Here is a 24,897-nt window from a genome sequence, read left to right as displayed (position 1 = left end):
AAAAGCTGGCAATATCCCCACTTTTAGCCTTCCTTTTCATGTTTAGGCGCCAGCTAATTTCTTCAGCTACTCTGGCCTGCAAAAGTCAGTATGTGAAAACCTCTGGTTATCCTTGTATTACGTTACACTGTAGGGCCATGTAGCTAATAAGTAGCCTAGCCTATAACAAATATAAAATCTATACATGCACACACCAGTTATGTTTAGACTACTTAATCCTATTGTATTTGTTATTTCCCCAGTTGTAACCTGGTTTCATTTGTGCAGCCTTATTGCTGTGATATCTGAGAGGAAGTGGATTTTATAGGACTGCTTAGCTAATCATATAAAAATGATCGATCTCCTAACTGGCACTGTATTGTGTGCTGTAACGTAACGTCGGCATAACGGCGACCATCAGTAAATGTTATGGATACAAACAAGATTTTATATTTTATATTAAGCTGTTCTTGTATTTACTAAAATTAGGCTAATCTAGAGTGCTCTTCCAAATCAAGAGGGAGAGATTTGACCGCTGATTTTGGCTAACGCAATAGACTCGCTGTTTTGCTGATGCTGAATCGTCTTTAGCATACAATACATTCATTACAAATGTAACTTTAAGGTAAATGTGTGTTTAAACTACACCTGGGGAAACTGACTTCACCTTCAGAGGCTCTGGGGCAGCTCAGTCTCTCCAGCCAGGTTGCAGGGCCACCGCACCGCAGCTGACTCGCTGTGTGTGAGCCAGACTGAGCGAACGCCGCTCTGCATGTTTGAATCAAGGACGTAGCTAAGTATTTGAGGGGCAGGGGGGCTAAGATTACGTTTAAAATGAAAAATGAAATTGTTCACTTTTGGTTAATGTATTGTTTAGTTCAATGTTTTGAGAAGCTTGTGTACATAGTGGCGGTTTGTTGTTACAAGTACAGTTTTTGGATCACCAAAGTTAGGGGGGTAGCTGGGGGGGCAAGGCTCTAGAGTGGGGGGGCACCTGCCCCCTCTTACCCCCCTGTAGATCCACCCCTGCCACCTTCACCTGGGCCTCACCTAAGTGTGCAAAGTGCAACTTCACTGGACTGGACACACACACACACACACACACACACACACACACACACACACACACACACACACACACACACACAAACACACAAACACACACACAGAGTTTTTGTTCCTCCCCCTGGCCAGAGAGTTTTTTCTCAGCAGTGAAGTCAGCCTCTGTTCAGTAGAAGTTTGGTCATGTCTGGAGTGCAGGGTGTTGGACTGCTGCTGCTGTGGGCCAGCGCCTGCCTCTGGCTGCCCGGCCTGGCCCGGGGCACTCTGGTCATCTCCGGGGACCATGAAGCTCTGCAGGTAACTTCACACACTGACCTTTTTGTACTCTGATTGTAATTTGAAATCACATTATACAGATAGTAATTTTATCTGGTGGTTCCTGATTTAGCCCCTAGTCTGTTTTCTTCTATGTAATAAACTGCACTCCTTCGGAACTAGTTTGCTATTTCCTACTCTTTGAATCTTCATAAGTGACACAGAATGTAAATCATGTTATGCCAGTGTTTTTTTTTTCTAATATCTTGGCACCATGTTAGTTCACCCTGCTGTATTTGTATTTCAGGAGACAAGAGGAGCTGCCAAATCACTGCAGGTACTTGTCAGATACTATTTACCAACAGACGGTCCTTTCATATTATGGTGAAAATGTGCTAAAGTTGGATCTTTTTGCTTATACATTATCATTCTTATAAATAAAATGCATATGGCTATTTTGTACATGTTCAAGTCATATTTTAAATAGCATAAAGCTATATAACAGTGGCAGTTGAAATTGTCTTAAATTTAGATTTTCCAATTCCAAAATTCCAAATCTCCTTTTTCTTTGTGTGTTTGTTTTTATTACAGAAAAGAAGTACAAATGTGGCCACGGTAAGAAAATAATCTGTTGGTATCTCTATTGATGGTAATGATGATGGGAAATATTCAATTAAATAAAACTTTATGTATTCTGTAAGGGCAATAGATAGGAGAAGAAAGGAAACTCTAGTACAGTGATTACCATTTCTGTCCTTTACTGGCAGGCTGTGGAACCAGCAAATAAAATAAAAGGTCTCTCATAACAGAAGACTAATAAAAATAACATGACTGAGAATAACTAAACTGAATGAAAATGTCCACACATTCCCTACTTCAAGCATACAGCACCCAGGTTGCCTCACCCAATCTGTCTCACACAACACTCCCAGGGTGGAATCCGTGACATCATGTCTTTTTAAACAATTTTTCAAGCGGTTATAATTTTATTTGGCACCAATCGGGGCAGAATGCCTTGGGACTGGACCAAGCTGCAAAACGACATTCAGTTTGAAACAACATAAAAATGGCAGATAATACAGTAATTCGCTGTATACCAATGCTGTATGTGAAGTGCTTGTGTAGGCTTTCCATATTCACTATTTATTGTGTGCTTCAATCTTTCCAACTTTTCCTCCCTCTCTTTCTGTCTCAGGTGGAGGTGTACAGTATGAAAGTGGACTGCACTGTGACGTCTCGGCCGCCCACACCGTCATTACCTCCAAGGCGCTGAACAAAGCAAACATCTCCCAGGAAATCTTCTTTGAAGTGGAGCTGCCCAAGACCGCCTTCATCACTAACTTCAGCATGTTAGTCGACCTCCATTCTGATTTCCACTCTGTCTGCATTCCTACTTGCATTATGACAATTTGCGTGTGACAGTATTTATCCCTGCTTTCTTTTACCAGTCGTGCTCTAAAGATGATTTTTGTTACTGATGCAGTTACTTTACCTTCCTTAAGTTGCATCATGTCGTTCTCCATCTTTGTGCCCCACAGGGAAATTGATGGTCAGATGTATGTTGGGGAGGTGAAGGAGAAAGAGAAAGCCAAGAAACAGTATGAGAAGGCTGTTTCCTCAGGACAGACTGCTGGACTGGTCAAGTGAGTCAGTCAAGATGAAAAATACATAAACACAGTTTAAAATACATGTTCAAAGAAACATGCTTCTACTGTAGCTACATTTTTATGGATTTATAAAGATCCTAAATGGATAGTTTTAACATAGAGGCTGTCAATGATCTGTGTTTCATTACAGGGCTTCTGGAAGAAAAATGGAGAAGTTTTCAGTGTCTGTCAACATCGCAGCTGAAAGTAATGTGACATTTATTATGACCTACGAGGAGCTCCTTCAGAGGAAACTGGGCCAGTATGAGATTCTGACTCGAGTTAAACCCAAGCAACCTGTCCAGGAGTTTCAGGTTCATGTTCAAATCCTGTCTCTTGGTGATTTCAGATAATCTAAATGAGTATGTGATATTTGTTTGATATTTGTGTGTGTGTGTGTGTGTGTGTGTGTGTGTGTGTTTGTGTGTGTGTGTGTGTGTGTGTGTGTGTTTGTGTGTGTGTGTGTGTGTGTGTGTGTGTGTGTGTGTGTAAACAGATTGTGACAAACATCTATGAGCCTCAGGGCATTTCTTATGTGGATGCCAACGCAACCTTCTTCTCCAATGAGCTGCTCCCCCTGGTGGAGAAACGTGTCACAGGCAACAAGGTATACACAATACAACAGGCCTTGTAAGAAGTTGTATAATTCTTCAAAATGATCTTGGTCTCACTTCCTTTCATTCACATTTAATACAATAACTGACCCAAGAATTAAGAGAAAAGCTAAACCATCCGTGTTGTATTCCACTGTCAGGCACACATCTCTTTCTCGCCAACCATGGAGCAGCAGAGGAAGTGTCCAGATTGTGACGGAACACTCATTGACGGAGATTTTATCATCAAGTACGATGTGAACCGAGCAACGAGCCTCGGAGACATTCAGGTCAGCTTTCAACACATACTGTACTTAGTATCTGCTTAAGATTGGTCTGGCAATGCAAGACTATCTGCTGAATGCACAATTAAATCAGGCTTCACATGTAAAACTATACAGATTCCCTGTAATGTTCTTTGTCTGGAGGCTGCATTGTAAAATAAAATTGATTATTTAGATTGCCCAACAACATGAATAGAATAGGATAAACTTTATCAATCCTCAAAGGGAAAAGCTGGTTTTCTATCATAGACAAAGACATACACTGCACGCTGACAAAGACATTGTGACACAATGTACACAATAAGTTATTTACACAAAAGATAACACCAGGCAGAGTCATTGACGAGAAGTACATAATTCAATAGCAGCAAGGGGGTTATTAAAAGCCAAGTATGCAATCAAAAGTTTGATCTAAAAACAAGATCATGAAAACAAAAAGTGTAAATGTGCCAATGTACAGTATTCAGACAATTACAAGATAAGAAATTGCTGCATGCAATGAATGAATAAATAGTGAAATAGTAGAAAGTCTAACTGCTGCAGGAACAGAAGACATCCTGAACCTTTCAGTGGAGCATTTTGGAAATAGAAGCCATTGCTCCTGCTACACTATATATACAAGGCACTATGCAGTGGATGGTCTTCTCGTGACAGAAATGAATCAACTACATTTTCTTGCAATTTTCATGTTGCCTTGTCATTTTTTCGTGTATATCACTGCTCTTTGATTGGCTTCCCTTTAGATTGTGAACGGATACTTTGTGCACTTCTTTGCTCCCCCTGACTTGCCCACTGTGCCGAAGAATGTGGCGTTTGTGATTGACAGTAGCGGATCAATGAGTGGAAGAAAGATTGAACAGGTGAGAGACTGTTAATGTGTTTCTAATTTATTGAATGCCCACAAGCACACATTTTGACCTCTGACTTTGTAACTCTTTAGACACGAGAGGCATTGCTGGCCATCCTAAAAGACCTCAGTGAGGAAGACTACTTTGCCCTTATCCAGTTTGATAGCAGAATTCAATCTTGGAGAACATCACTTGCCAAAGCAACCAAGGAAAATGTGGCTGCAGGAATGGACTATGTCAGAATGATTAAACACGGGGGAGGCAAGTGTCATCTTAACTCCCTAAATGATAGAAATACGCTGTCTACAATAGACTATACATTTTACAATGTGTTGTGTGTTTTTCTTCTAGTAACCAATATCAATGATGCAGTGTTGGAAGGTGTCAACATGCTGGTCAAAGACAGGCAAGAGAAGAAGCTCCCAGAGAGGAGCGTCGATATGATTATTTTACTGACTGATGGAATGCCAAATAGTGGTGAGCATGCATAGTGTGTATATACTGTAGGATATACTGCACATTTCATTCATACACTTTTTATTTAGCATTCAATTTCTGCATGTTGTGTCTTTGAAGGAGAGAGTCACCTCCCTAAGATTCAGGAGAACATTCATTCTGCTATTGGAGGAAACATGTCTCTGTTCTGTCTTGGATTTGGAAATGATGTGGATTATTCCTTCCTGGATGGGATGAGCAAACAAAACAAGGGAGTGGCCCGCAGAATCTTTGAGGGTTCAGATGCAGCTGTTCAACTTCAGGTGGAATATATTTTTGAGCTAATTCTTAGATTTTTGTGAAGTTAAATGTAAATAATACCAGCTATGACACATTCTTTCACAATTACTGTATGTAATCACAATGTTTTTTAAACATTATAATAATAACTATATATACTGTAGCATGTTATGGACAAATAGATGTAATATAATGTGGGATGCATTTATTCCAGGGTTTCTATGAGGAAGTGGCCAGCACTCTGCTTTCAGAAGTGGACCTGCGTTATCCTGACAATGCAGTGGACTCGCTGACTACCAATCACTACAGCCAGTTTTTTAAAGGCTCAGAGATCGTGGTGGCCGGTAGGGTGATGAACAATGACCTGGACAACTTCATGGTGGAAGTGTTCGGACAGGGGGTAAGGCAGAAATTTAGAGACAATGCTGAGGTGGAGAGAAGATGTGTTTATTACAGTTTTTCTTAGAAATCATTTTTATTTTTGTCATAGTTTGAGGAGGACTTCAAGGTGCAGGGCCAGGCCACTGCTGTGGATTGGGACGAGATATACCCAAATGAGGAGTACATCTTCGGGGATTTCACAGAGCGTCTGTGGGCCTACCTCAACATCCAGCAGCTACTGGAGAACAGGTCTGTTTGAGTCATTTCACTCAAGCTGAGACCTGAATTGCTTTAGCTTGGAAATCTGTATTTCCCATTAGTCTCATTAAACGTACAATAATTTTCTGCCGCTAGGGGTCTCTCAATCAAAACAATGGATGTAAACACCGACGACGTCGTGAAGTGGCATTATGGGAGTTGTAGTTTTCATTGTTTAACACAATTGCCGATTAAAATATATGTGTTCACGGATGGGTTTTTCCATTACAGTTTTATTCACGTTGCGTTTATTCATGTCATTTTGATAAAATAGCTGCAGTTTTCCCCACATAATTACGTTTTCTTGATTTGATTAGTATTGGTAGCTAGCTAACGTTAGTTGACCAGTTAGCTCACATTAGCCACTCAGCTAAAACAACAATATCACAATGTATTTCACGTCAGTGTCACTTTTTGGATGTTTTCAACACTGGGGGAAAAGGGTTTGTTGTGACGTTACAACACCGTTGAGAGACTTATGCCTGGCTCACATTACAGGAGTTTTAGGCCGATTTATGCCCGATTTACCCCTCCCGAGAATCTGAGAAAAAATCTTGTCGAGGACCTCGATCGGTTCCGATGTTCGGTGCAGATTATCTGGTAATGTGAGGCGTTCACAGATTGAATCTTGCACCTCCCGATCTGCTCGCAGACACATCGGGGCCGCCCCAATAATATCAAACATGTTTGATATCTAAGATTATAATCGGGCGTGAAACGACTATGATTACGTCAGTACTTCCACAATAGCCAATGAGAGACAGGTCTGCCAGGAGACAGAACTGGCGGAAACTTTTGAAAATGTCCACGAAAGCAGCTGTAGTACGGGTCCGGTGGACAACTGAGTTGGAAGAAAGGATGGTGGAGATGTGGCAACAGCACGTGTGCCTGTTTAATGTATCATCAAAAAAGTATCATAATAATGATAAAGACAAGAGCTGGGGAGCGATCGCTTCAGATTTGGACCTACCGGGTGAGTGTACAAAGTTGCTAGCGCACTAGCTAGCAAATGTAAACATTAGATCTAGGTCAATGATCATCTGCTACATTCAGGTCTAACAAAAGATGCATTGCACATACCGTATTTTTCGGACTATAAGTCGCTCCGGAGTATAAGTCACACAGAACAACTAGCCGGGTGTGGAGACATAACTGCACCGTTGTTCAAGCGCCCATCTGTGGACTCGTTCCTGCAGCTCTGGCCGTCTTGCTTTCAGCCCGCGATTAGCCGATTAGCTTTCTTTGATTTCTATATTGCAATAAGAGTCACCTTTTCGCCAGTCCCTCACAAGTTTCTCCCTCATTTCAAACTTTCTTTCTGCTGCTCGATTACCGTTTTTGGCTGCATATTTTACTACCTGCAGTTTATCTCTTTTCTTTCTCAGTTGTCTTTAGGAGCAGCATTCTAGTTTTCACAAGCCTAGAGCTCCCTCTCGCGGCTGTAGATGGTAATGTTTTCAGTAGAAATTAACATTTAAAAACATGTTAAATTATATATATTTTGATATTCAAGTCGCACCTGACTATAAGTCGCAGGACCAGCCAAAGTAGGAAAAAAAGTGCGACTTATAGTCTGTAAAATACAGTAGTTTGTTTGAATAATATTATTGTCCACGCTCTTTTATTTTCTTTTGTTTTTTATTGGTACAAAGAATAAGTATTACTGCAGCAAGTTGCCGTGACACAGTATCCATTTTGTTTACACGCGCTTCCCCGTGAGATCGTGTCACGTGAGGTGCTAAATCTGGCAAGATAATCTTAAGAATATCTTGTAGTGTGTGATGCCCCACTATTTTCAAATCTTGTAGTGTGAGCATGTTTAAGATTTGAGGGAAGAAAATCTGCAAAGATTCTCCTCAAGTGTGTGCTGCAACCAGATTTCAAAATCGGTTAGGATTTTAAAACTCCTGTAGCGTGAGCCAGGCTTTAGCTACTTCATGGCTGGGGCTTGCCGCCGAGTATCTTCGGCCGAGCAGCGGCCCCTGAGGTAATGGCCGAGGATAGGCCTACATCAATGGGATGGCTGCCAGGTGTTGCTGCCGGACTCTCCCCACCTTCACCTTTTGTCCGCAAGACAGCCACCATTTGTCGGTCAAATTAACTGTAAAGAAGACCGGGTTCCGCCATCCATTCCGACATACCCCCACTCCGACATTGACGTCTAATTGTCAATTTTTTGTTTCCATTAGGGTTAGGGTTATACTTAATAGCGGCATGTCGGAATAGAAGCATGTCGGAGTGGCAGCATGTAACCAAGAAGACCGCTAAACGCTAAAGGGGGGAGAATTTCAGCAAAACACCGTAGCCAGCCAGACTGGAACGCCTGGGCGATATGGTTTCCGTTATTTATGGTTTCCCCGACGAAACCTGAAACTTTCTGTTACCGTTACTGCCGTTAGCATCGTTATAACCAGGCGCTGGAGTTTGTGCTGGCTGGGTTCGGATTGCTGTAAGTTAATAATAATGGCAGGCTGCTGGCTAACGATGGATGTGTCGTGTCCTCAGGGCTGTTGTCCGCTCTCATCCCGACTGAAGTCCCTTAGCAGCGGGGAGTGAGGCAGAAGAAACAGGGTGGGATAGCTGGCTAAATTAGCATTAGATTTTTCTTCTATCTATGGCGAACGTAATTGTGGGTTAGCCCAGTGCTGTTTAACATTAACTTTACCTTGATCAAAACAATTAAACCTAAAATAACTTCATGAGCATGCTGAACCTTCCCCACCAAGCATTAGCATGAGCTATGTGTCAATGTAGCACATAACGTTAAGCTGGATCGATCGATATTGAAATGTATTAAATAAGGTCTCTGCTGTATCATTGTGTTGTAAGTGGCATGTAATCAATGAGAAAATGATGCTGTGTGGCAGAAAGCAAGCTGTATTACGGTTACTGAGTATTATTCTTTCCGTGACATTGTATGCTTTATAATGGGGTGGCTGTGGCTCAGTGGTAGAGCGGTCACCTGCCAATTGGAAGGTTGGTGGTCTAATTCCTGGCCCTGACAGGTGTCTAAATGAAAACGTCCCCCTTATTAAAATAAAAAAGCAGTTTTTTCTGGGTTTGAACATTGTTGGAAACATTTAGTATAGTATAAGTACACCACTCAACAAAATATATAACATGGGTATAGTCATTTATTGACATTTTAATGCAGAATTGTTACATATTGTACCTTTAAAATAGTTGTTAATTATACTCTTTGGCCAATGGCCATTGTCTGAGAGCCCATGATACATCTTGTAATATTAATTTATAGATTCCATGGTGATTTCCTGAAGGCCAGTGTCATATGTGTCAACTTCAGTATATTTTCCTTCTTGCAGCAAGAAGGGTGCCGAAGACGAGAAAGCCAATGCCACAGCCAAGGCACTGGAAATGTCTCTGCATTACAGCTTTGTCACCCCGCTCACTTCCATGGTGGTCATCAAGCCTGAAACTGAGGACGGACCAGACAGCCCTTTCATTGCTGACAAACTGACTGAGGGTAAGGGAGGAAAGAGAGGCTTTGAAAAGTGATACTGGGCAGGCTTTCCTGAACACGGCTGCTGTCAATCTTTTTTCTCTAAAAAAGCAAAACCTTACTGTAATACATTGACAAGCAGCACTGTCTGTTAGATTCCTATTATTATTATTATTATTATTATTATTATTATTATTTTTGTTTTTATAAATATTATTTATTTTTACTCAACTATACCAGCAGAGGGTGGTGCTCCAGTTTGAACTGTGGATTATACTAATCGTTTTGTCCATCTGTTTTTTGACAGCGCAAAGGCAACAAGCAGAAAGAGTGTGTAAGACACTTTTTACCATAAAGCATAAAAAGACTTCTGGGATTAGGTTAATTCACTGTATTGCTTTTAACTTGAATTTTATTGTTCCTGTATCTAGCACATCGATATCCAGCCCCTTCTTATGCTTACCAGCAACCAGCACAACCCACATATTTTGGTAAGTACATTTTTAGCTATGGTAGCTAAGCTGCATGGCTCAGGTGATGGCAATGTCTGTCTTTCGGTGAGATGGTCTGTCAGTCCATCCTGACAATTATTAGATACATTGCCAATAAATTTAATACATACCTTAATGGTCCTCAGAGGATGAATTCTCATGACTTTGGTGGTTAGGTCAAAATCTTTACCTTTGCATTGAAATATATCAACTACTATATCAACATCTACTAGATAGATTGGCACACCTTTTATACAGATACTCATGGTCCTTTCATTTATCCGATACTTTGGTTTATGACCAAATACCTGCAAAACTAATGACATCCCTTCACATCATCTTCAGCTATATTTTGTGTATAGAAGCTTTTAGCTAATGTAGCATGCTAACACACTAAACTAAAATGGTAAACATGAAAAACATTACACTTAACATAGGGTGACCATATTTTGATTCCAAAAAAAGAGGACACTCGGCCCGACCCCGAGACACAAATTCAGACAGGCTTAATTAACGGTTAATGAACATGCCTCAATGGTGCAAAAATAACTTCTGTAATAAAATAAAATCTGTAACAACCTGTAACAAAATAATATCTCTTTTAAAATAAATAAATAATATGAAATAATGTTGTAAATATGACCTCTTCTCTGTTAGAAAATCCAGCTTCAACAAAATATCTCTTAATACCTTTTTTTTTTGTGACCATGTTAGCATGCAGCCGTTAGCGTTTAGCTCAAAGACCACCACTGTGCAAAGGTACAGCTTCAGAGAGCTGCTAGCATTGCTGTAGACCCTTAGTCTTGTCAACATGTTGTCTTTAGCACGTTGAACCAACACCATACCAAAAACAAAATCATATCCACTTTGTTTATTACTGTCATTATACTTTGGTGTCACCCGCAGTGGATGGAGATCCTCATTTCATTATAGAGCTCCCTGAAAGAGACGACGCACTGTGCTTCAATATCAACGGCATACCAGGAACCATTTTCAGCTTGGTCAGAGACCCAGAACAAGGTCAGCCCTGAGTCCTGATTATCATCATGACTTCCTTACCCCTTGACTTTTTACTACACATGTAGCTACACTCCTTGTAGACCAAGATTTTGGACACTTCTAATATATGTGCCAGTATATCATACCATGCAGTTAAACAGCCAGTGACTGAATCCCTTGTTGTTTCCTTAGGTATTTTGGTCAATGGCCAGATCATCGGAGACAAGAAGATTGCCCCTGATGGTAAAATTAAATCCTACTTTTGGCGTTTTGGCATCCTCCACCAGACTCTGGGGGTGAGGCTTGAGGTGAGCACTCAGGACATCTCGGTGCTCCAGGACGGAAAATGGGTCAAACTGCTGTGGTCTGATACAGCTTCTGTCAAAGGACTCAAGTAAGGACCCCAGAGAACTATCTCTCTACATGAGCAATATGAAATATAAAATCCAGTTCAGGATGAATAATAATAATAATTAATAAAAATTGTCATCTCTCTCCCCCTGTTTCTTCACCAGTGTGGATCTTCTCTTGACCAAGGATCGTAGTCTAACAGTAACTCTAAAGGATTCTGTCAAGTTTGTTGTCCTGCTACACAAAGTGTGGGTGAAGCACCCATACCACCGGGACTACTTGGGTTTCTACACCCTGGACAGCCACCTCCTGTCCCCTTCTGTTCATGGCCTGCTAGGTAAAACATGACACACACTTAGATTGCATGGTTTAAAGTTTAACAGCAGGTCAAAACAAGTGATATGGATTGCATTTCTAAATTATTCTGGGGTTTCTCAGACAAAAGATAAATATAACACTTGCAACGTTACTGTTCTGGTTCACTCTCACCTTTTGTCATAGTGTCGTTTTCAATTGCAGTAGGGAGCTGTTTTCAGTACAAAAGCTCTACAAAAAAAACCTGCACACTACCTGCTGAGCACCAAACGCAGGCAATCACATTTAGCAGTTGAAAATAGTAGAGCATTTAGCAGCTAAAGAGACAGATATTTTCCTCAGGAGTTGGTAGAAACAAGAACAAAGCTAAAAGGAGAGTGAATATTGGACTTACATTCGTCACAGCTAATGTTTCTTAGTGTCTGATGGATGTGTAAACAGGCAGCTGTGTGCTAACATTGTTCGCCATAGCTTTATAAGGTGATCGTATCAATAATTACAGCTTGTTGCGCTCCACTCAAGTGGCCAAAAAAAAATATTGTGGCTTCAAATTGACCTGGATAGTTTCCTTATGTCAGGCATTAAAACCCTTGACACCACAGATCCTCATAGGAGGAATTCCCATTGTGATTTGTCTAATTATTCTTTTTAATGATTTTATTTCATGTTCTTTGTGATGTTTTGCAGCAAAATGTGGTTTATTATTAAACTAAAGCCAGATATAAACAATTGTCTGCATGAAACATCTTTCATACAGTACAAACAGAGAAATACTTATAAAATATAGGACCTCCAATCTTTTTGACATTACAATAAAAACTCCAGTTGTTTTAGTTGGCAACTATCACTGGTGGAGAGATACAGGGCCAGAAGTATTTTATTTAAAAAATGATATTTACTTTAAATGGTGGGTCGTCCTCCAGGTCAGTTCTACCACGGGATTGAATATGAGGTGTCAGGCCTGCGTCCAGGTGAAGTCCCAGAGAAACCGGACGCCACCATGTATGTGAAAGGACAGGAGCTCAATGTGACCAGGTACGCTGCATGCCTCAGATAAGTGTGTCCCATCTCAGTGTTGAAGAGTTTGCATGCCATATGTATCCTAAATGCTCTACATGACATTTCTGTCCTGGTACACAGAGGCTGGCAGAGAGACTTCCGGAGGGATGTGAAGAACGGAGAAAATGTTCCCTGCTGGTTCATTCACAATAATGGAACAGGCCTTATCGATGGAGATGCAACAGACTATGTTGTGTCAGGCCTTTTTAAAACTGTATAAAAACAAGTTACACATCAAGTTACACATCAAAGTCTATACAATAAATATTCAAAACTGCCTGTACTTTCACCATAAATGCTCTGATTTCTTGTACCCAAAGGTAAACCGGCTTTACTACAGGCTTTATTACTGTCCCAAAATAGTGAAAAGTACTGGGAGACAGTCTCAGCAATCACTTGTATTGAAATACATGGGACACAGTTCTTAAAGATGGACTCAAGCTAGATTCAATCATTTCATTTCAGTGTTTCATTGTTTGCAACATTGTTAGTATGTCAGAAAAGACTGTTCAGTTAATATTTATCTGGCCTTTGCTTTGGTTACACCATTTTCCCCTAAAGACATGTTTAACTTAAGTCTACTAGCTTGCTAATTTCAAACCCTTGTATGATGTCAATGGCGGCACACCCTGCATTTTTACTCCTAGTTTAAGTGTTTGCTAAAGTCAGGAGCTGACAGGAAGTAAAGTGGGATCCAAATTGTTTCCAAGCAGTGCAATTCTGATGAAAAGGTCTGTTAAATTTCATTTGAGGTCTACTGTAGGACTCCTAAACCACATGATACCAAATCAATGTTATCTTAGTTGTGACAAATTGGTGAAACATGTCTTAATGGTCAAAAAATCCACAAAAAAAGTCCTTGTGTGTACCATGTGGCTCTGATTATTGTTTAACTACAGGAAATATCAACACATAACAGTGGTTACACTTTGTAATGATATAACCAACCTCATTCACATATCGGCATGTTGAGAAGAAATTCATGAAAGAGATAAGCACAAGATCCATGTGACCTGTGATGCATGTGCAGTGAACACACACACACACACAATCACACTCACAGGATCACAAGTCTTGATTAGATGAGCATATTGTTTAGTAGTTAGACACACACTGACTCACACAAACACGAGTTGCAGAGGCAGAAGGTCCCTCCTCCTGAAGAACAGAGTTTGGGTGGAGTAAAACTCTTATTGGAAGACTTGATCCCCACAAATTCCCCCCACACTTGTTTTCAGTAATGTCAGGGCAGAGGCTCTTCTGTTTCCCAGCTATGCCTGTGCTGTGGAGAGTCATGCAGCTGTGGATTTGTGTCTGCTTCTGGCTTCCAGCTCATGCCCAGGGAGCTCTGGTAATTTCTCGCAGAGATGCTCTGACACAGGTATTTAAAATAAGCTACATGCAGCATTTGCATGTAAACAAATGTCTGTTTAGTTTTTTCTCTCTGGTCAGTTTACACCTCATTAGCGATCAGTCCAAACACTGTTTATAAAAACCTGTGTCTACAGTTGTAAGAGTTGACCTTTCCCATGAAGATTCCCCAAGCACGTAGGAAATGGCGTGTTTTGCATGTCTGGCAGCAGCAACTGTGTTTTCCCGGAAAAAGGAGTAAAAGAATATCTGTTTAGAAGGCATAATAAAAAAACAAAAGAGATAAAAGAGAAATAAAAATAATGCCAAAGCAGTGGTGACACAGTGGAGTTCCAAAGCATCGACAGCTGAAAGGAAATATCATTTCAGCTGTAAATATCAGCTATATAGTCTTGGTAATAGCTGGTTAAAACATTATTTTTTTTTTTTATCTTTAATGAGATAATGCCTTAAGCAAATTGCAAGTCATTCCTTCAGGTCTCAGAATGCTGACCATTAAAGTGACATGGCATTTGAACCTTTTACTTTCAAATAAGTGTCAGTGGTTTTAACATAGCTCAAACCAAATTCTAATAATTCAATGTGTATGTATGTTTGTTATAAATGAATACAAATTTGATAAAAAAAAAAAAAGAATAGGCAGAGTTTATACGTTTTTCTACCGCACTTATGCTCAATGGACCAGAATGCAATTCAGCTGCACAAAGTAATGCATTTTGACTAAGAAGGAGGTGTGTGAACGTGATGCCTGCTCCATCCTCTTCTGCATTTCGTTCCTCTTTTGTTTTTTTGGCCTCCAACCGACCTATGCTTCTTGAACTAAGCTATCATGTCATTTCAGACCTCGTCATAACTCCCACCTGCATCCCCAGTTCGCCAGGTTGTCTATGTTGCTACCAGCCTGCCTGGATTGCCTGCATTAAAATACAACAAGTGCGTATCGCTGTTCAGTTAAGCACTGCTATTATTTAAAGTTGTGATCATTATTTTTATAATTATTCATGTGACAGTTGTTACTGTTATATTGCTGTATGAAAACTGCTGTTCATATAGTTGTTAGAAGTTTGGTGAATATATTACGGCAGATGTTGAGATAATTAGAAAAGGCTGATACAGTTGCAAATGTGTTTTAAACGAAGTCAGCGATGAAGGATAATATATAAAGTGTAATACACGTGTTAGTGGTTCTAACAATGGCAGACTGGTCAGAGTACACCTTTCATTATTTTAGTTGATTTATTTATTTTTGTATTCTTTAACAAAAGATCTCTTCCATGTGCATTTTATTTGGTATTCTTCAATTTGTGTTCTCTCCATTAAACTGGGACTATAATTTGGGAGGATTGTCCAATTATAAAAAATTATCCTAATTGTACCATCCTCCTTAATTATAGTCTTAGTTACATACAGTAGCCTACGTTCATGAAACAACAAGGAGAGGACACCTCAGTGGTTTTTGACCTTATATTTTGCTGGCGGGGAAATAACTGATGAATAGGCCTATTCTGTGTTACAGTCATGTTTATAGTGTGCATTACATTATCACTTAATTATCTTTATAGTTTCTAGATTTCAGAGTCTAATTTCTTCAGTGTCTTTTCTATGTCCATACATAGGCCTACTAGAAAGCAAAGCATATAATAAGTAAAGAAGCAAACTATACAGTGAGAGAAAGCATGGCAGAAGTGGACTGACTGGATGATATTGGCCTATCTAAAAATATACATTTACGAACTACTACTCTTAAATGAAACCATTCAAGGAGTTAGGCTAATTATTTTCACAAACAAACTGTTGTAAACTTTGCCTGAAAAGCGAGCAGTGGAAGTTAATGTTATTAGATAATTTATATTTAGATACATACGAGAGAGAGGGAGAGACAGAGTGAGAGAGAGATATTTATCACAGACTAGCATTGTAGATTAGTGGTTGTAATTGATCTTCATGGTAAATTTCCTGCGTAACATTAGGCTGTCTTCTGCTCACTTTTAAGGCAAAGAGTACAACTGCTCATTTATGCAAATACTTAGCCTAACTCCTTGAATGGTATGATTATGACAGTTTCAATTCAGAGCAATGGTCAGTAAATGTATATTTTTAGGCTGCTTACGCATTCACGCGGTCTGCGCTCGTCTGCCATGCTTTCTCTCGCTGTTTCATGTTTCTTTTTTACAGATAATGTGCTTCACGTTATCATACTTCCATAAGAAGCTGCTGCTCACTTTGTGTAAAGTATGCACAATGCATATTCTCTCTTCTTAAAGAAAGCCGTGAACGCGCATCTACCGAATTACTTCCGCCTGGCTCCACCTAGTCGCACCTCTCAGCCTGACTCGGCCTTTGTGAAACGCACCAAGCCAGGATGCTCTGATTAGATTTATTAGACTAGATCATTAGATTAGATTATAAATTCTACTTCTGTGCAATACCCTCTCCTTCTAGTCCTGGCAGCACGGCTAAAGCTTTGGTTATACTCACACGTGACACTGAGACGTGAGCCTCCACAGACGGCGCACAAGCTATGTGCATGCAAAGAGCTGTTTATGCTCAATGCATTGTCCGTTGCAGTATTCTACAAAACACCAGGGGGCGTACGAACAAAATATTTTGTGAATAAGGAAGAAGTAGGCTAGTAGAGGAGAAGTAGACAGCAGACGTAAAAAGCTGGCTGCCTGGCAACAGTGGTAAACACATCCATGGTCAAGACCAACGTTCCTCCAAACATTACATTTGTCTACTACTCCAATTATTAACGTAACTGCTGCTTACCTCCAAGTCGAAATTACTGTTACCAACACTGTCTCATGTTTTTCCACACCCTCCGGCAAAATGCCTCTTCATTTCCCAGTGTGGTGGCTCCCTCTTTCCAAGGCCATTTAACTCCTTGTGTTCTCTACATAAAGAATAATACCAATGTTTATACAGGTGAACTTGCTAGGCCAGTCTTTCCAGCCAACCATGATGAAAGGTAATGTGCAGCGTGCACAGAGTGGGAGAGTTGTGCGAGAACAGACATGGGCACAAAGTGGGAATGACAGATGCACTATTCTTCCTATTACAAGTCAGTGTAGCATCAAAATGATTTTGAAGCTGTTATTTTAGGGTAAAATGGTTATGCAATGTTGCTTTAATGAAAATGATGAAGGTTATAAACATGGATGCTTCAGATAGGGACTACTGATGCAGTGCTGGTACAACATTTTTGAAAATCTGGGTTTATCATGCCACACTGAAACTAATGAGAAACATTCAGGGAAACATCAAACAAACAAAGTGTAGTGATGGGCCTGATGGCACATCATCATTCATTTGGTGCACATCTCTCTCCAATCCTGCTGTACCTATGATGTGTTCTAGGAGACCAAAGAAGCTATGTGCCCCAGGTCAATATAGGTACTCAGCTTAAAATACTTAATACTCACTTAAAGTACTATGCTGTATCTATATGTTCATTTCACCCTGCTACAAAACTCAAAAGGACAATTTTGGTTGTGAAAATGTACTACATATTTGTGTCTCTTTTAATTCTACAGAAACGAAGCACAGAATCTGTGACTGTAAGTAATCAATTTTGATATTGATATATATTGTAAAATCAAAACAGAGGTAGGACCTCTCCTAACAACAAGGCATTTATACAGTCATGTTCATGGATCATTGGGGAATGAATTATGAAACCTGGATATAATTCAATACACACGAGACCAAGGTCTACATTACTGGTAGCTTCTATTTCACAGTAGTGGCATTGTTACTGTTTGCAAAATAAGTCCACATTTTCTGAAAAACCTCATTGCTTACAGATGTCACTTGTTCCACTCTTCCCCCTGCGGTGTCCATTGGCATATATCTGTCTCCCCTTTGCTTTGCTGGAGACAATAAACATGCTGGAACTGATTTGTCCATCTGCGTTTTATTCCGTTCTCTAAAACTTCCATCTTGCCTTGTGTTTACATAACAGTGATCTCTCTCAGTTTTGTGACCGAATGAATCATTTGGGGACATTTTTCATTACATCTGATCCCCAATTCAGTAGAGAGACGACAATACAATAAGCTGGCAGTTCTCGTGGCTACTGGTCTTTCTATAATATGATGTTTTAGATTTTTTTTTATGATTTCTTTTATGTTGATAGCTTTCAAAATGCATTTTACTCAACAGGCATTTGAGTTTTCCTCTTTCTGTCACATCTGGTGAATTCTGGCAACAAGGGGAGAAGAACCCAAACAGACGGACCCAAACAGACTGAACATAATTAAATGAGGGTCCATGGGAAACAGGAATGGAGCGGGCAGGCAGACAGACAGGTTTCAGGTAACAATCTTATGAAGCATAATGTAACATCCTTTCAGATGGTGGAGGTGTACAGTGTGAAAGTGGACTGCACTGTGACTTCTCGTTTCGCCCACACCGTCATGACCTCCAAGGCTCTGAACAAAGCCAACTTCTCCCAGGAAATCTTCTTCGAAGTGGAGCTGTCCAAGACCCCCTTCATCACTAACTTCAGCATGTCAGTCAAAACTCAATACTTTTGACAGTAAGCATAGATCATGTCTTTCTCTACCTTTGACAAGTGTCTTTGTGCCTCGCAGGGCAATTGATGGTCAGCTACAGTGCCTTGCGAAAGTATTCGGCCCCCTTGAACGTTTCGACCTTTTGCCACATTTCAGGCCTCAAACATAAAGATATAAAACTGTAATTTTGTGTGAAGAATCAACAACAAGTGGGTCCCAATTATGAAGTGGAACGAAATTCATTGGCTATTTCAAACTTTTTTAACAAATAAAAAACTGAAAAAGTGGGCGTGCAAAATTATTCAGCCCCTTTACTTTCAGTGCAGCAAACTCTCTCCAGAAGTTCAGTGAGGATCTCTGAATGATCCAATGTTGACCTAAATGACTAATGATGATAAATAGAATCCAGCTGTGTGTAATCAAGTCTCCGTATAAATGCACCTGCTCTGTGATAGTCTCAGAGGTCCGTGTAAAGCGCAGAGAGCATCATGAAGAACAAGGAACACACCAGGCAGGTCCGAGATACTGTTGTGGGAGAAGTTTAAAGCCGGATTTGGATACAAAAAGATTTCCCAAGCTTTAAACATCCCAAGGAGCACTGTGCAGCGATAAATTGGAAATGGAAGGAGTATCAGACCACTACAAATCCATGAAAACCCGGCCGTCCCCTCTAAACTTTCAGCTCATACAATGAGAAGACTGATCAGAGATGCAGCCAAGAGGCCCATGATCACTCTGGATGAACTGCGGAGATCTACAGCTGAGGTGGGAGACTCTGTCCATAGGACAACAATCAGTCGTATACTGCACAAATCTGGCCTTTATGGAAGAGTGGCAAGAAGAAAGCCATTTCTTAAAGATATCCATAAAAAGTGTCGTTTAAAGTTTGCCAAAAGCCACCTGGGAGACACACCAAACATGTGGAAGAAGGTGCTGTGGTCAGATGAAACCAAAATCGAACTTTTTGGCAACAATGCAAAACGTTATGTTTGGCGTAAAAGCAACACAGCTCATCACCCTGAACACACCATCCCCACTGTCAAACATGGTGGTGGCAGCATCATGGTTTGGGCCTGCTTTTCTTCAGCAGGGACAGGGAAGATGGTTAAAATTGATGGGAAGATGGATGGACCCAAATACAGGACCATTCTGGAAGAAAACCTGATGGAGTCTGCAAAAGACCTGAGACTGGGACGGAGATTTGTCTTCCAACAAGACAATGATCCAAAACATAAAGCAAAATCTACAATGGAATGGTTCACAAATAAACATATCCAGGTGTTAGAATGGCCAAGTCAAAGTCCAGACCTGAATCCAATCGAGAATCTGTGGAAAGAACTGAAAACTGCTGTTCACAAACGCTCTCCATCCAACCTCGCTGAGCTCGAGCTGTTTTGCAAGGAAGAATGGGCAAAAATGTCAGTCTCTCGATGTGCAAAACTGATAGAGACATACCCCAAGCGACTTACAGCTGTAATCGCAGCAAAAGGTGGCGCTACAAAGTATTAACTTAAGGGGGCTGAATAATTTTGCACGCCCAATATTTCAGTTTTTTATTTGTTTAAAAGGTTTGAAATATCCAATAACTTTTGTTCCACTTCATGATTGTGTCCCACTTGTTGTTGATTCTTCACAAAAAATTACAGTTTTATATCTTTATGTTTGAGGCCTGAAATGTGGCAAAAGGTCGAAAAGTTCAAGGGGGCCGAATACTTTCGCAAGGCACTGTATATGTTGGGGAGGTGAAGGAGGAAGAGAAAGTCAAGAAACCGTATGAGAAGGCTGTTTCCTCTGGACAGACTGCTGGACTGGTCAAGGGAGTCAGTCAAGTATGTTGGACTGAAAAATGTTACAGTATGCACTGAACGTGTGGTGGTGGTGTTAACAACACGTTAAAGTAATAAATGCCCATAATAAATTGCATCATTGCATTGAAGGAATATGGAGAAGTTTTCAGTGTCTGTCAACATTGCAGCCAGAAGCTGAGTGACTTTCATTCTTAGCTACGAGGAGCTCCTTCAGAGGAAACTGGGCCAGTATGAGATTCTAACCCGAGTTACACCCCAACAACCAGTGCAAGAGTTTCAGGTTGGACACACTCTCCTCTTTTATATTTTATTTTAACTGTCAAGAGGAGCTGAAAACTGCTAGTATTAAGAATGCAAAGTGTGAGGAATTTGTCAACATTAATGAGACCAACTAGCCCTAACCCTACATCACAATGATTCCACACTAAATCTGTCACACTGACAGACATGTATAAAGTACTAGAGACCCAGACTTGAGTAAAAGTACAAGTGCTCTATCCAAAAAGTGACTTGAGCAGAAGTTGAAGTGCTCTTTAAGCACCACACTTAAGTGGAAGTACTAAAGTATTCAACATGTTTTGTACTTAAGTATTGCAAGTAGTTTATTTTAAAATGTACTACTCAAGTACTGAAAGTAAAAGTACAAGTATTGTGTTATGTAGTTATTAAAGAAAGCCGTCAAAAGTTTGAATATCATATTGTTTATATTATTTGAAATGTTTAGCCTAAAGGACACTCACAATTCCTTTGGCTGTAGCAGCAGTACGAGGACAGGAATGTCCATCACCGCAGCATGTCATGAACTGCGGGTAGCTAGTTAGCTAGCGCTTACTGATAGCTCAAGCTGGTGTGCCATTTGTGTATTATATTACCTTGATATGTTTCTTCAAATTCAACGTTGAGTTTTTGAAGGCCATTATTTTGCAATCTTTCGGGAGGCAGAGTAGGCACTTCAGTCTCTATGAATTGTCTTTCACTCCGACAAATGAAAACGTGGACTCTAAGTAGGGCCAGGGGTGGTCTCCTTCCTCACCCTCACCGCCACCATCACTCAAAGTTGAAGGTGGTGTTTCTGGTTCTTCCATCTCGAAACAAGCTAACAAAGCTCAAGTGTTCTCAATGCAGACAGGCAGCAGAGAGCGAAAGGCAGAACGGCAGCACGCGTGGTCGTCTTATAAGACAGCTTGGTCGCTTGATTCGCTCAATGATGAGTCAGCTTCATCAAACCTGGTGACAGAGCCATCTACCGTTCTGGCAGTGATAATGTGGGTTTGGAATGATTCGTAACATTTTCATAATTGTAAAACGAGTAACAATACAGCACATAAAAAATGTATTGGAGTAGAAGTATTAAACTCATCGAAAATATGTACTGAAGTAAAAGTGGAAGTAGGAGAAAAAAAATAATACTCCAGTAGAGTACAGATACAGCATTTTAGTACTTAAGTACAGTAGTGAAGTAGTTCTACTTTGTTATTATACATCTCTGCACACTGAGTGTGTGTGTGTGTGTGTGTGTGTGTGTGTGTGTGTGTGTGTGTGTGTGTGTGTGTGTGTGTGTGTGTGTGTGTGTGTGTGTGTGTGGAAACAGCAAACATCTAAGAGCCCCAAGGCATTGCTTTTGTTGAAGCCACTGCAACCTGCCTCTGCTTCTGCTGCTCCCCCTGGTGGAGAAAACCATCCTAGACAACAAGGTAAAGGGTTAGACAGATTTCTATCCTTCTGTTATTAGACAGTTTTTTTTTTAAAGCGTAAAAGATGTCAGTTGAAATGAATCTCTTTGTCTTTTAGGCACACATATCTTTCTCCCCAACACTGGAGCAGCAGAGGGAAGGTCCAGGATGTGAAAGTACCATCATTGACGGAGATTTCATCATCAAGTAAGTTTCCTAGGGGAAATCCAGGTCAGCAACCAACAACGACTTTGCGGCAGCATATAAAACTCAGTAATGTTACCTAAAGCACATGTCGTGAGATTAACCTGCAGGAGCACTACCTCTTTGATTACATTAATTCCTAACTCAAATATACTCTGGGAAATAGCTAACAGCATTGTTGAAGTAACTTTAAGATGCAAACGTAAAAAAAATAGTTTACTTCTGATCCTAGTTTTACTTCCCTAGCCGTTTAAAGATGAGCATAGCAGTGTCCTGTATTTCACTACTAGTCTTGTTCAAATGCTGGATTTCCTTTCAGATTGTCAACTTTTTTGTTCCACCTGACCTGGCCAGAGTCCCAAAGAATGTGGTGTTTGGGATTGACAGAAGCGGATCAATGCGTGGAAGAAAGATTGCACAGTTAAATTACTTTTTGTGTAGATTAGCTTCATACTGTATGTGTCAATGTGTATAAATCTTCATGTGGATTTGGGAACCTTTGCAGACTCAGAACGCAATGGTCGCCATTCTGAAAGAACTCCATGAAGAAGACCACTTTGCTCTCATCCTGTTTGATAGTAGAATTATCACCTGGAAGGACTCTCTTACCAAAGCAACAAAGGAAAATGTGACTAAAGCCGTCGCCTACATCAAGAAACTAAAAGACGGTGGAGGTAAGAGGAAAACAAGTCTACCAACGTTTATGCCTTTTTTTGTGCACTTAATTCAGATAACTAGAAATCCAATTTAAATACATTTTACAATTTGTCAAACAAGAGAGAGACATGGATGCACTGCTTTATAAAAATGGTATAGCCTACATACAACCTGCGTTACTTAGGTTAATACTGAAAGCAGGCCAGATAACAGGCAATTGAAGCAGGGTCTAAAAAAGGAGGAAGTGCCAGGAAGCACACAGAGACTCCCGGAAGTCACTGTCCTGGTCAAGAAATGACCGCTCATAACACCACGCTCATAACACCACGCTCATTACACCACGCTCATAACACCACGCTCATTACACCACGCTCATAACACCACGCTCATTACACCACGCTCATAACACCACGCTCATAACACCATGCTCATTGCACGTAAAAACCGTGAATTGTCGTTTTTACACTTTTTGTACGGATTAAACAAAAAGGTACAATGTATTAATTGTGATATTTAAGGTGCTTTTTCCTTTATATAGCTTCATATTTAGTGGACAGAAGAGTGGTAGGGATCTTCTCATCTAATGCTCGGCAAGTAAACTAGAAAAAAAAAACATATTTCCCAAAATGTTAAAAAAAAACACCTGGTCAAAATCCCTGAGTTTTCATTTGTTCTAAAAAGCACAGGATTCTTTTTTGTGAGAAACGTGAGAAGGGACAACAAACTCAAACCTGTCATATTTTCCAGGCTTTGTGGTGAACGGCCAAATTATTGGCAAGACAGTTGTTCCAGATGGTAACGTCAACACCTACTTTGGCCGTTTGGGTATCATTCACCAAAAGATGGGGGTGAGAATGGAGGTAGGTGAGCACTCAGGACATCTCAGTCTTCCACAATGGCAAGCAAGTCAAGCTACTGTGGCCTGATACAGCTTCTATTAAAGAAACCAAGTCAGGTGGCTGGGTTGGTCAGTGGGTAGAGCAGGCGCACATATACTTTGAGGCTTATACCTCGACGCAGATGTCCAAGGTTTGAGACTGACCTGTGACAATTTTCTGCATGTCTTCAACCTTTCTCACCTAGCTGTAAAAAAAAAAAACAATCAAGTGAGTAACACTGCCTTGCAAATTGTATCTAATGTTATTGGACAACAATGCATGTTTTAAACTGAAATGATAAAATGATTTATATATTTAGGTAGTTTGGTCATGTCAGGATAAAAAAAATGCTTTTAAAAATGAATGTACATTTTCAAAAATATTTTTACATTTTTTGTGTTTATCACACAATAGAGCACCTGTAGTGATATAAAACAAACTTGTCTATTGTTATACCTTAGAAATACCACTCACACAGTTTACCAAAAATAAGGGCAACATGACAACTTCATCTTAATAAAGACTAAACAAAAAATAGGATCAGTAAAAACCACAGGTCAAAAAACAAATGTAAACTATCAAACCTACACTGAAAATTGAGTTCAACTAAATTACATTGACAAATACATCTTCACTTGCTTCACATGGCTCCTGTGTTTGGAAGAGACGCGTCGACCAACAAGACTCCCTGGGTTTCTCTACCCTGGACAGCTTCCACTTGTCTGCTCGGTTCATGGTCTACTAGGTAGAAAACGGTGAGAATGTTTCATATAACGATGCATAGATTGAGTAGCTATTTTATACTTGCTGATTCCTAATTTTGAATAAATCAAAATATATTTTCCTCCAGGTCAGTTCTACCATGGGGTTTTGTTTGAGGTGACAGACCTGCGTCCAGGTGAGGTACAGGAAAAAATTAGATGCCACCAATGCATACAAGGTGAAAGAGCATTTCTTTCTTGCTTATACACCCTCATCATTGTTTAATTTTGTATCTCTTTCACAGACACTGGCAGAAGGACTTCAGCAGGGATGTAAAGAATGGGGAAATTATTCCCTGCTGGTTTGTTAACGGT

The 24,897-nt window shown here is 40.2% G+C and overlaps 1 protein-coding gene and 1 pseudogene across 1 annotated transcript; both read left to right on the top strand.

The window, feature by feature from the left end:
- The first annotated feature begins 1,180 nt into the window (after positions 1–1,180).
- Positions 1,181–13,012, top strand: LOC120556722 (inter-alpha-trypsin inhibitor heavy chain H3-like). Its single transcript, XM_039796421.1, is given in 23 exon segments — positions 1,181–1,338; positions 1,604–1,633; positions 1,888–1,911; positions 2,492–2,534; positions 2,537–2,645; positions 2,835–2,939; positions 3,094–3,256; positions 3,439–3,549; positions 3,697–3,825; positions 4,563–4,679; positions 4,760–4,928; positions 5,019–5,144; positions 5,244–5,425; positions 5,617–5,802; positions 5,893–6,032; positions 9,365–9,525; positions 9,809–9,835; positions 9,933–9,992; positions 10,899–11,012; positions 11,184–11,385; positions 11,507–11,679; positions 12,581–12,692; positions 12,798–13,012. Coding segments are annotated over 23 exon segments (2,736 nt in total). The 5' UTR covers positions 1,181–1,224; the 3' UTR covers positions 12,937–13,012.
- Positions 13,013–13,136: 124 nt separating this feature from the next.
- Positions 13,137–24,566, top strand: LOC120558238 (annotated as a pseudogene).
- Positions 24,567–24,897: the final 331 nt, after the last annotated feature.

Source organism: Perca fluviatilis, chromosome 4 (assembly GCF_010015445.1).
Source record: "Perca fluviatilis chromosome 4, GENO_Pfluv_1.0, whole genome shotgun sequence".
Taxonomy (NCBI): Eukaryota; Metazoa; Chordata; class Actinopteri; order Perciformes; family Percidae; genus Perca; species Perca fluviatilis.
This window is presented reverse-complemented; position numbering and strand designations above follow the sequence as displayed.